Consider the following 13,290-nt stretch of genomic DNA (forward strand, 5'->3'; position numbering starts at 1 on the left):
CAAAGACAATTTAGCAAGAAAAAACTGGAATGGAAATAAATTGTGTGCTTTCTGCTGGACGAATGAAACTATCCAGCATCTCTTTTGATTGCATATACGCTTACTCTGTTCTAGGGCTGAAACCTCCTAGAGATGTACACAACCTTTTTTAATGCATGATACAAACATGGTACAAGTTCAAATAAGTCTTTAGTGTTGATAGAATGGGTAGTTATTTGTTGAACAATATATCTTATAAAAAATTGAAGTCATTTTTGACAAATATCGACGTAAAACTTTTGTAGATACTGTTTAGAAAAACTCATTGGTTGAGCCATTCGGCGCAATTGCAGCAAGGTAAAAATAAAAGGAACACATCTTCCAAGTTTGTCAATCACTAGAGACCGTCGTGATGAACTTCTTTATCTACTTTGGATGGCCAATTAATTTTAAAATTGAGTTTTGAGTTTGACACTTGTGGTTTTTTACTTAAAATTATAATAATTGGTTTGAATCTCTTGGTTTCGAGAGAGAGCCGGATTTGTTTCCTTCATAAAATATTTTTCCAAATTCTAGGCATAATGAACCGTTGATTTCTTATTCATCCGGCGGATAACGAATTTCTTATTCATCTGGCGGAAAACGAATGCAAGATTTAGCAACAACATGCACAAATCGCATGTCTTTAGTTACATGTAAACACATATTTACTCGAGTCTTCCGTTCGTTGTATCGTGTTCGTGTCCACAGTCCACTTCACTTCATAGAGCAAGCATGGCGTAGCCAAGGATGCAGGCCCCGAAGGAGCTGGCCAAGCCTGTGGCCACCGTGAGGGCGGCGCCGTTCTTGTCCTTGGAGCCGGCGGGAGGCGACGATGCTGTGCCCGTCGAGTTAGTCGTCGACCCATGTGCGCTCGGAGCCGGAGAGCTCGCCGAGGGCGCCGGCGGTGCCTGCGGGGCACCGGCCGGGGCTGGTGGCGGCGGTGGGGTTGACGACGCCGGAGGAGGCGACGATGCGCTCGGAGCAGGGGGTGACGACGATGCGGCCGGCGGCGTTCTCGGTGTCTTGGTGGGAGCAGAGGCCGGAGGCGGAGCCGAATTGACTGGCGGCGCCGGTGGCGACCCCGTGGTCGGGGCGCCCTTAGGAGCGGGCGACGACGGCGGGGGCGGGGTGGAGCTGGCGGGAGGGGGCGATGCCGGTGACGCCGGCGGCGGCGCCGTGCTCGGAGCCTGCGCGCCGCCGCCGGTGCCGTTGCTGCGGGCGGCGAGGACCATGACGATGAGCTTCTCGTTGGCGCGGCAGTTGGCCTCCACGCCGCTGATGAAGAAGAGCGGGCCGGAGCGGTCGAGCGTGACCACGGTGTCGCCGTCGTCGAACTTCTTCACGTACGACGACGTGTTGCAGGCGTTGTAGTCCGCCGGCTCCACCAGCAGCACCGAGTCCTGGTCCTTGGGGTACACGAACACTACGGGCACAAGCAAAAACCGTCAATGGCGTCGTGCACGGCGTATGCATTGGACATTTGGACATGCATGTAAACCAATCTCAATTACCTAGGGAGTCTCCGATCTGAAACCTCGTCCTCTCCGCCCAAGTGTTGAAGGGCTCCGCGCCGGCGGTGGGCACGCTCCAGCCATTGGCGCCGCCGACCGTGAACTGCGTTCCGCCGGCGACCGCAGCGGCAATGGCGAAGCAAGCAAACGCAAGACCGTAGCTACTTGACTTCGCCATGGGTGAGAAGAGAAGCTACGCAGGTAGCTAAATTTAGGCTTTTGCAAGTGATCTTGTGCTGGCTGGAGGTTGAAGAAGCACGGGCTTGCATTGCTGCGTATTTGTAGGTGTCAATGGCTGGGGCTTTACAAGCTGTAGGGTTCCTTGCTTTCCATGGCCACGTTGAGCTGTGTTTCCAAAGCATATGGCACCTCGCTCGCCTTTCTATCTTGTCTAGCTCGGCTGTCTTCTCTCTGCTCTGCCTGCCTCCTGGTCCTGGATCCATAGCTTGGCCGAGGCATTGCCAATTGCATACCGCTGGAATATGCATCGCTTGTGCACGTACTGGTCCATGCATGGTTCATGGACAATTGTCACTCTCCAAACAATTCATGGTTTGTCAATGTCGCGCCGTCAGCACACGTGGCACGTTGTGATACGCCTTGGTCAGAGAACAATGTGCTAATAACCTAGTTAAGTGGATCAATGAATCCTTCGTAGAGACCTGTTTTTTTTTAATGATATAACTACTGAAGGTTAATAAAAGGTTGTTTCAGAAAGTTTCACCTTTTTTGTCCATGCAATGCTCCTCTGTCATTCTGTGTCATCTCTGCACTGCAGGCTGTATGGCATGGCATAGGGTTCTTCAACCTGTTAACTTGGTCGTATTTGGCTTATAAGCCATGACTTATAAGCCAACGAACAGTATTTTTCTCTCACACCAAATCAGTTAACAGTACTTTCAGCCATGGTTTATAAGCCAAACCAACCCAAACGAACAGGGCGTGACCTTGGTGCTGAGGTTATGCTTCCTCCACTTACAGGGAAAAACAGAAGTGCAGCTGCAGGCTGCAGCGTCACAAAGAAGCATTTTTTTTCTGATGATTTTTGTTGCCAACTCTTCAGCCAGTCCAGCTTTCTTTTTTCCCTCACAATACTTAAACAAAGTGCTTAAGATCGACATGATGCAAGCAACACGGCATCATGTTTGTCGATGGCACGTCTGTCATGGCGTGGAAACACCGCTTTGTAGGGCCTGGCCAGCCTCTCATACATCAGTTCATGGCATAATCGATGGCGGTACTCAGAACATAGCCATGCCGACTAGTCCCTGACAGTTGTATATCTTCATACAAAAAAAAAAATCCTGAAACAAGAAGCTGTCTGTGCTTGGCTGTAAACGTGCTTGAAAAAAAATGTGAAGCTTTGCACGGTGGTCTACAATCTGGTCAGCCAGAGATTCTGTACTAATTAACAAGCGCGTGTTCAGCATTAACTTGAGTCTTCATGTAATTAGTCTCTTGTGTGCTCGCTGCCGGCTTCCTCTGGTTTTTCATTTGCCGCTCTGTTTTATGTTTGTGCAGCTCGACGGGGCAACCTTTGGTTACCTAAGGTCGACGCTGCCGTTGTTTGTTTGGATGTTCTCTTTTTCCTCTTAATGAAATACGTGCTACGGTGCGCGTTCGAGAAAAAAGCATTAACTTGAGTCAACTTCCCTTTCCATTTCCAACTACACCTTACTGCAAAGATTCTGAGAAAAAAAAAAGACAAAGAATCAAACAATTCCAAACCAAGCTGTCTCCCTAAACCGAAAGCATTTACATTTACAGTTACAGGGGCGATCGATCTGCATTCACACATGGTTGTTTCTGTCCTGCCGCCGTGCGCCATTCAGGCGACCCGGAACCCTCTCTGTGACTCGCTGAAGGCATCGTACGCCGTCGCAAATGAGGCTCTGGACCTCGAGGAAGATGACCTTGCTGACGAAGCAGGCGACGACGCCCTGTTCTTCTTCCTCCTCGCCTTCCTCGCCCCCCTTGGTGGCATGTCTGCGTTCTCTTGCCCGGGCCTGTTGTCCTGGAACATCTCAATTGGCACCATGCTTCTTGGCTGTTCAAAGTCTGCAACGGATTAAAATTTAGAAAATTCAACTCAGAAAGGATCTGTGAGATTCTTTCAACAGTTATTTTTGTTCATTATTACAACTTGCCTACATGCAGGCGACCAAGAGGTGCAGTCCTTGGTGTAGACTAGACGTGTAGTGGTGTGCCACTAATATCATTATGAAATAGGACAAGAAGATTCAGGCGCCTAATCATAAGCACAAATGATTACTCGTGCTGCCTGTATGATTAGGACGCACAGATTTGTTTAAGGGCGTGGCTGGAATGTCGTATGCAACATCAACTTCATTTATCTTTCTGAAAGTATTGACTCATTATGCCATTTAATTAGTCTGTTTTTTTTTGTCTTGACTGAATTTTTTTGAAGGGCAAGCAATGTCAGAGCAGAGGTGAGAATCACCTGCAGAAGCCCAAGAAGTCTGCCTTGACTGCGCAGCTGTGCTCACAGAGCCTGCTGATAAATCATCTGTTCCCTTGAATTCAGCCATCTAAGAGTAAAAAAAAGGTACATCACCATCAGTTAAAGAACTATGTGGAATAATGTAAACTCATGACAACAAATAAAGCATGATGCTGCATATTTTTATGATATTCTTACCCAGCTTGGAGATGTGTCACTGGTGCCCAGACCTATGTGAGCCACATGCTTTACATCTGTAGGGTACCCAATCTCCATCTCATGCTCCTTGTGCACTGCAAAAGAGCAGATGTCTAGTCAGGTACTTGTGCTTTCACCATTTGCTTTTAAGTTGGTACTGCTTTTTCATACATTTTACTATTGAAACTTTTAGAATCTGGATGTGGATGTAGAAACCAATTCACAGAAACTCAAGCCAAGTAATGCAAAAAATGCATAAATAAAGTAAAAATATAGAAGGATGGATGGGATTATTACCAAACATTTGAGAAATTATCTTCAGCCCTTTGAAGATCCCCTTCATCTTTATCGCCATTGGTGAAACCCTTTGATGGAAGAGAAAGAGCTCCTGCAAGAATGTAGAATAAGATCAAATGTTCTTGGAGTACGAAGAAAAGATTTTAGCTTTCATGCTACAAAAGATACACTAAAACATGGCAAGGAAAAAAGAGACAACAAGGATACAATTTGCATGAATGACAAGGATACACATATCTCCTGAATGTTCACATTGAAGAAAAGATTGCCAGAGGCTTGTGCATACAGTAGAATGGATCACAAACAGAAAAAACAAAGCACAGCCGCCATCTTACCTCTGGAATTATTCTCTCAGTTTGTAGAACTCCAACTAGCAGCTTTCGCTTCTGAATCGTTAGACCAAAGTTCACTCTGAAGATGAAGAGCAAAGCAGAAGCAGATGAGAACAAGCAGTTTGGTTTAGAGGGGTACGAAGCAGAGGGAGCTAAATCTTCCAAGAAGGTAGCATAGAACCTCCTTAAATATGGTGACAAGTTAGTTGGGAACAACTCTTGTTGTTGCTGTTCTTTTATTTTATTCTGTATAGTTGCAACCAGGCTTTTCTGAAAAATAGACGATACTTGTCTGTTCTAGCTTGCAAGCTAGCTGTACATGGATTTCGTTTATGCAGTGATCATTTCTTTAGATGTCAATAGGAACTCATTGGCATTATCATATACTCAGTTAGTAGTTGAACTTTTTATTTTTCTATATAATTTTCTGGAGAGACTGGGCTTCATCTCTCAGCTGAATTGTAAGTTGCTTAACTGGAACGTCAGGGGATTGAATGATGGCGCACGACAAGACTCGGTGAGCGAGTTAGTAAGAACCACCGGTGCCACCATCGTATGCCTACAAGAAGCAAAGATGCAAGTTATGGATCATAATGTGGTGCGCCGAACTGTCGGAGCGAAATTTGTAAACTCCTATATTGTGCTCCCGGCGGAACAGACTCGAGGAGGCGTCTTCCTTGCGGTGAATGAAGACTTCTTCGACCTCTCCGACATTGTGCTTACCTCGAACGCTATAACCGCGCAGATCAACATGAGGGCGGATGGAATAGGGTGGCAAATAACAATGGTATACGGCCCACAGGGAGAGGCAGCCAAACTTCAATTCCTCCAAGAATTGAAGAACATTCCCCCGCCGGAGCACAATAGATGGCTCATCCTAGGAATTTCAATCTCATCTACCAGGCAGAAGACAAGAACAACTCCAATCTAAACCGGCGTCTCATGGGGGCATTTAGAGCGACGATCGATCATTTGAGGCTCAAAGAAATCAAGCTAAATGGACGCCGCTTCACTTGGAGCAATCAACAGGACAACCCGACGCTCGCTAGAATTGACAGACTACTATGTACCCCCGAGTGGAAGCTGTTCTTCCCCGCGTGTTTCTTACACTCCCTTCCATCGCTCATGTCGGACCATACCCCGCTGCTACTCCAGGGAGAGCTTGACCACCATCACAGCACGTCCTTCCGCTTCAAAAATTATTGGACGAAGATGGAAGGCTTTCAAGATCTTGTCCTGAACACTTGGAATAGGCCGGTCGCCTCTGCTCTTCCTATCAAACGCTTGCATATCAAGATGGCACGTGTGGCAAAAGGAATCAAGCGTTGGAAGAAAGATAAGATAGGGGATACGAGGATGCAGCTCGCCATAGTGAAGGAAGTACTGTTACAATTAGAAGCAGCCCAAGAGCATAGGTTGCTCACTGGCATGGAGCTTCACCTATGTCGCCGCCTCAAAGCCTGTAGCACTGGACTCGCAGCCATTGAAAAAGCAAGAATAAGACAGAGATCGAGGCTAACATACATCCGGTGTGGAGATGCTAACACAAAATTCTTCCACAGTAGAGCCAATGTACACCGGAGGAAGAATTACATACATTGTCTACATACAGATGAGGGGATCGCGGTGGCTCATCATGAGAAAGAAAAGGTGATATGAGATTATTTTAAAAATCACATTGGCTCTGCAGTTCCGAGAGCTTCCATAGTCAATTGGCAAGCCCTTGGCTACAACCAACATGATCTCTCTGATCTGGAGGTGCCTTTCTCCTAGGAAGAGATAAAAAACACTATATATTCCATGCCTTTCGACAAAGCGCCAGGCCCGGATGGCTTCACGGGTGCCTTCTTCAAAGCTTGTTGGGAAATCATTAAAGATGATGTTTTGGCAGCCATGAACAGCCTATTCACATTGAATGCCCAGGGTTTTGAATGGCTAAACTCGGCTTGCATCATCCTTCTACCCAAAAAAACGGATGCAACAAGAGTTACTGATTTTAGATCCATCAGCCTCGTCCATAGCATTGCAAAGATCTTCTCCAAAGTGTTAGCTAACAGACTTGCCCCTGGACTGAACTCCCTCGTCTCCAACTGCCAAAGCGCATTTATAAAAAAGAAGAAGCATCCATGATAATTTTCTTTACGTCCAGGGCGTGGTACAAAGGCTACACAAGCAGAAGATACCGGCTTTGTTCATAAAACTAGACATCCACAAAGCTTTTGATACGGTACATTGGGGGTACTTGCTTGAGATTATGCAGGCTCTGGGCTTCGGACAGCGATGACGTGAATGGATCTCTATCCTCCTACGTACATCCACCTCGACACCCTTGCTTAATGGGCGGAAGGGGCCACTTTTAGCCATGCCAGAGGCGTCCGGCAGGGGGGTCCGCTTTCACCCATGCTATCCATCCTAGCTACGGGCCCGCTCCAACGTTTGCTTGACAAAGCAATCGAACATGGGATACTCAGCCCCTTACCAATCACGGCGGCAAAATTGAGAACCTCTATGTATGCAGACGATGCGGCAATTTTCATCAGCCCGACAAAAGACGATGTAGAAGCCGTCAAAATCATCCTACAGGCTTTTGGGACATTCTCGGGACTCCATATTAATCTACAAAAGAGCTCAATGCATCCAATCAGCTGTGCAAACGTCGACCTAGACCAAGTTCTGTCACCTTTCACCGGTACTAGAGGAGGCTTCCCATGCAAATATTTGGGGCTGCAACTCCACATCAGATCACTGCAAAAGATACATGTGCAACCTCTCATAGACCATATTGGGCAAAGGTTACCCAAATGGAAAGGAAGATGGATAAACAGAGCAGGACGTCTCACTCTAGTGACCTCGGTTCTCTCCTCCATGCCAACCTACCACCTGACAGTGTTCCCTCTGGCTGCATGGGCTAAGAAAAAGATCGATAAAATCAGGAGATCTTTCTTGTGGAAGGGGGAGGAGAATGCCAATGGCGGACACTGCCTAGTTAATTGGAAAACAGTGACCTGACCAAAAGACCTTGGTGGTTTAGGCATCCCTGACCTCGATAGGTTTGAGAGAGCCCTCCGGTTGCGATGGCTTTGGCAAGAATGGGTGGACGATTCCAAATCTTGGAGCGGCTCAGAGCTTCCATGTTCTGATGATGATCGTCTCCTCTTTAACTCCTCAATCATTATATCTTTGGGGGACGGTGCAAAGACTAAGTTTTGGCACCACAATTGGCTTGATGGACAAGCTCCTAGGTACCTAGCCCCGAACTTGTTTCGCCTAGTTTCAAGGAGAAACCAAACGGTGCAACAAGAGCTCCGGAACAATAATTGGACGCACAAGCTAGGAAGGAAAATCACCTCGGCTGACCACATAGTGGAGTTTGTGTCCCTTTGGATACGAATACAGGATGTGTACCTACAATAGGGCGTCCAAGACACAATCATCTGGCGATGGACCAAGGATGGGAATTACTCCACCCGCTCGGCCTACAGAATTCAGTTCAAAGGCTCGCTCGTCCCCTTCCGTACGGATTTGATTTGGAAAGCGCATGTGGAGAACAGATGCAAGATCTTCGTCTGGATCTTAGTGCAGGATAAAATCCTAACGGCACAAAACCTACAAAGGAGAGGGTGGCCACACCAACAATAATGCGTGCTGTGCAACGATCCCTTAGAGACCGCCCTCCACCTATGCCTATGCTGCCCTTTTGCGAAGGCGGTTTGGGATCAAATCCTCTCGTGGAAAAACTTCACTCAACTTCAACAGCAACCCCAGGTAGACCCCACCCATATCAGATCATGGTGGGAAGAGGTGGCAAGAAAAGTGCCAAGATCTGAGCGTAGGCGGCTTAACGGGGTAGTAATCTACAGCTTTTGGAATATTTGGAAAGAGAGAAATAGGAGAATTTTCGACAACAAGATAGAAACGGTGCCGCAAGTAGCCGCAAGGATAAAGGAAGACATAGAGCAAAGGAAGACTGCACTCACTTATGTTTAGCTGTTATCCCCCTCCTTTGGGCCGTGCGTTTCCCTCCTTTACATGCTTGTGGGGGTTTGAAACCCTAATCTCGAGTGCCTTTGCTTGTACATAAACTTTCTTTCCCTATCTTAATTGAAAGGTAGAGCTCCTGCCATTGCGTTAAAAAAAAGCCGTCTGGGACCAAGTGATAGCTTGGGAAAACTTTGTGGTGCAATGGCCACAACAAGAACAGGCCTCAGTAGCCGATTGGTGGGAGCAAGCGGCAAGCAAGATACAAAAGCAAGACAACAGGCGTTTCAATGGTATGGTGATTTACATTATGTGGAATTTGTGGAAGGAGAGGAATAGAAGAATCTTTGAAAATATGCATAGGACGGCACAGCAGGTCGCCTCACTGATCAAAGAAGACATAGTGCAATGGCATAGGGCAATGAATTTTGGTGGGGGGCCAAACTAGCAGTGCGAGGCGTGTTTTTCTCCTCTATGGTCTTCGGACCACGGTGTTTTGGCACCTTAGGTGTCATATGTACATAAACCTCTTTTCACTACTTAATTGAGCGACAGAGCTCCTGCCTTTTACTTTAAAAATATATATATATATTTCTGGAGAGACTGGGCATGACTTTTTTTTCTTAAGAAAGCTGGATTGTTCCCTCTGAAATTTTAACTGTCAACCGTCAAGTTCTTTCCACATTTTTCTGATTCGCCATACAAACGAAACCAACATCAACGGCTCAGTTACACAAGGCCTTAAAGGTTCCAGGCCCAATGTTTGCTCAAATCTGTTAACGAAGCTCACATGTGCCTCATGGTCCTTGCACTTCCAAGTTCCAACCAACACTGCATACTACTGTTTCATTGCTGGTAGCAGCAAAGCCTAGACTCAGGACCAGTAAGCTTAGTTGGAAATCTCATCTCAGAATATCACGAAACTTATTCTTTTGTTCCTGATGAATGAGAGATGTGCATAAAGCTTACATGTAACATGAGCAGATGGAATTCATGCAGATCTGGGAGAGTAGCACAACATCAAGTAGACACTACAGTTATGAGATTTGATTCTATCTTGGAAGTCACACGTCTGACCTACCTATTTGATGAATGGTGACCTGTCCCATTCCATCAGATCAACAAAGCTTTATATCATGAACAGCTCTATGTATTCCCTTGGGTTAGTTTATATATGTGAAATTTTCCAAGCTGATAGGCACAACATCAGCAGCCAATCCCTAGAGGCTGCTTGCCTTATCCTCTTATATTAAAATTTCTAATTAAATGGCTGAAAGTGTGACAGATGATGCCATCAACCTCAGACCAATTAAACACAGCACAAAATAAAATAAAATAAAATAAAAAAGGCAGTCTCTATCTTCCTGCAAATCAGAATTCACCTTGTGTCCATCTTCTGGCAATACTTTTCTAAACCTTTTCTAGAAAAAAATGCAGGAACCCATTTCTATGGTGCAGAAATAGTAGGTGACATCCATCTATCATGTGCTTTGTGACCTGAGCATTTTCTGAATTGCTTGGTGATGGCGTGATACAATGTCCAAAATAAACCTTTAGATTATCGCAACGTAGAAAACCCTGTTTTCTGAGCTTTGGAGGTAAAAGCCTGCATTATGGCTTTTTTATGCATATGAAGCAATGTGTATTCTGCAAATAAGAGTTTGCTGGTGAAAACTCATGACCAGAGAAATGAGCACAGCTAGCTAAGCCTGAATTACGCGTTTCTGAACTTGCTGAGTGTTGCATGCCTGTAATCTAAGCTGTTGCCGACTGGATTAAGAAGGGAGATTTGAGATGTGCATTTCCATTTCGTATGGAAGAGAAGAGAATAGCAGATCACATTGCATGGTTGGCTCCGATTTGGCAGGTGATGGGCGTCCACGCGACAAGATCGGGTCATGCCTCGCATCTTGCCCACCAATACCGTTGCAAGTCGTGGCAAGATCATCAAGTGGCATCTTTTAAAAAAAAAGAAAAGAAAAAATAAACCATACATTTACCAAAACCAAGTTCTACTCTCTCTCTCTCTCTGTGTGTGTGTGTGTGTGTGTGTGTGTGTGTATTCATGTTATTCTTTTCGTGGCCAGGTCACAGAGAGTCACAGACTACCTCTGTTGAGTTGAAATCCAAATTGGTAAAAATAGTTTTTACTGTAGCAAAAAGGGTAGTTGAAATACAACATAAATCCATTTATCTCCCGTAGAATGGAGTACACTTCTTTGTCTTTCACAAAAAAATTGATGGATTCTGCAAACACAAGAACAGATCCACAAAATTTTAGTTAACAGCACAATTTCCCTTCACCCAAAAGCAAATGCAGATCGACAAAATCCAATTTACCATCAAAATGTTTGCGACGAATGGCTTTATTAGGACCGATTAAGACCTTGTTCGGTTCATGGGAATCCAATCCGCAAGCTAATTTTTTCCACCCCGGGAATGAGTGGATCCCTGGCTGTCACTCCAATCCCTATTGGGGATCATTACCTCTTAGCCTTAATCCATGTTCTCTGTTTGTTGTTCGGTTAGGCCAGGGATCGTTACAATTCAGTGCACACGTGTCCATAGCCATTTCCATTGATCTGGTTTGCACCCATAATAAAGCAAAACATGATCTGAGACAGTATGCTTATCATAATCACAAATGTAATCACTCAGTACAGCCTAGCACTGTTTCATCATCAGATGGGGCCATTCTACATTCCGATCACACATAGTACATTAGAGACGTCTCTCAAAGCCACAACAAGCACAGATGAATTTGAGCTCTGACAATCCTTGCAAAAAATAGTTGAAATCTAAAAGGCTAACACCTTAGAAGCTGCCATGAATCAGTGTTGAATTTGAGCAGTTGTTGTTGCCAGGCTTTATACAACAGTTGAACTAGGCTTCAGAAACAGTCGCCAGGTATAATAAATTGTTGTGCTCAGAAATCATCACATTGATTTCTTTTCTTCATATATAACTGTTGATGGCACTGATTCAGCAAACATCAGCCAAAAAACCGCCCAAAGAGGGGAAAAAACTACTACCCCTACTGGTACCCAAATTATGCCAAACATTGATATCAAACTTTGATGAGCTCCCTCTCATGGAACAGGGGTGGTCGCCTCTGGACCAAGTTACTACTGAACGAATCCAATCAGATATCCATTGCTTGAGAGCTCGATGATGCGCCCTTCTTCCTCCTTTTCTTTTTCTTGGAGTCCTTACCCTGCCTCATGGCATCGTCCTTTGCACCTGCAGGTAGCTGCGTTGCTAGCAGATGCTGATGGATTGCAGCAAATGGGTCAAGCTGGAACTGCAGGTTGTCCAGTAGAGCCTTGAGATGAGCAGCCTCCCGTAGCCTGGACAATGGTTTAGAGTCCAAAAGTACAGTTGAGAAACATTTCGGGTTTAGTCCAAAACTACAGTTGAAAAACGTGAAGACCTGAAGCAAGGTGTGAAGAGAGGATTACACTAATGTCTGTCTTGACTTGCAGTTCAGCTTTGCTTCAGTCTTCTGCTCTGGTGCAGCCGGTTCTGGGAGGAACTCGGACAGTGCCGAGAGATCATATGCTTTCAGTTTCTTCTGATGCCAACTCTGTATTTTTCTGCTGAACAAAAAAATTGAAACAGATAGTAAAACATTGGCATCATAATGAAAAGTGAAAGGAAATGCAAATTATACAAATATGATGACAAGTGCATGTGAATTTACATATTGGAACCATATCAATAGTGTATGGTGCACACTGCAATAGCAATACAAAAGAAAATAAATATGCCAAGCCGTAGGAGTCTACTTTGGAATGGAGTAGACCTCTAAAAATATCCACAAACATATAAGTAGCTAAGTGAACGCGACAAGAGGATTTCAAGTTAGTTTTAAGTTCCCATCAATTGGCAAATCATGACTGTAAAAATCTGTTTATGGTGACATGGTTATTTGCTTTATGGTGCACGCATATACATGAACATGTGAATGACATTGGAATATTGCCCTCCTGCAGCATTTGTTCACTACTACATCACGAACACACAGAATGATGTGGAGCATACAGGGAACTGGCGCTACACCATAAGACTGACCAAATACACATCAATAAGGACTTATTACAACAGAGACAAATACGCTAATGTCGCTGACACTTTGAAATTTGAACCATTTATTGATGTTATAAACTGTGGAACAAAAATAAACACATCTTCCGTCAGAAATGGGAATTTTCCAGAGTATCCACCTAGGCAATTTTCCTAATCCCTGACTTGAGGACAGGCTGGCATTGCTAGGGCAATGGTTGCACCTGAGCAACTGCTCTAAGTGATATTCTACGTGTGGACGACCCTGACACACTATTTTTTTCACTTTTTTTATCATAAAAGGACATATATATTCGTATTAATTCTCAAATAACGCTGATGTGGCATGCTAATTGTATGTCAACAAGTTCAGGGACGTAGATGACACCGCCATAAGTTTTGAGACTCAAATATCAAAACTAGATAGTTG

At 45.0% G+C, this 13,290-nt stretch overlaps 2 protein-coding genes across 2 annotated transcripts; both read right to left on the reverse strand.

The window, feature by feature from the left end:
• Nucleotides 1-662: 662 nt before the first annotated feature.
• LOC136475746 (early nodulin-like protein 18) lies at nt 663-1,754 on the reverse strand. The gene is made up of 2 exons (XM_066473336.1): nt 1,533-1,754; nt 663-1,444 (listed from the first exon to the last, which is right to left on the reverse strand). Exons 1-2 carry the CDS (start codon nt 1,708-1,710, stop codon nt 741-743), a joined length of 882 nt encoding a protein of 293 aa, XP_066329433.1. The 5' UTR covers nt 1,711-1,754; the 3' UTR covers nt 663-740.
• A 1,440-nt stretch (nt 1,755-3,194) lies between these two features.
• On the reverse strand, nt 3,195-4,575 carry LOC136475750 (CRIB domain-containing protein RIC10-like). The gene is made up of 4 exons (XM_066473339.1): nt 4,489-4,575; nt 4,192-4,286; nt 3,994-4,081; nt 3,195-3,590 (listed from the first exon to the last, which is right to left on the reverse strand). Exons 1-4 carry the CDS (start codon nt 4,544-4,546, stop codon nt 3,361-3,363), a joined length of 471 nt encoding a protein of 156 aa, XP_066329436.1. The 5' UTR covers nt 4,547-4,575; the 3' UTR covers nt 3,195-3,360.
• Nucleotides 4,576-13,290: the final 8,715 nt, after the last annotated feature.

Source organism: Miscanthus floridulus, chromosome 8 (assembly GCF_019320115.1).
Source record: "Miscanthus floridulus cultivar M001 chromosome 8, ASM1932011v1, whole genome shotgun sequence".
NCBI classification, from domain to species: Eukaryota; Viridiplantae; Streptophyta; class Magnoliopsida; order Poales; family Poaceae; genus Miscanthus; species Miscanthus floridulus.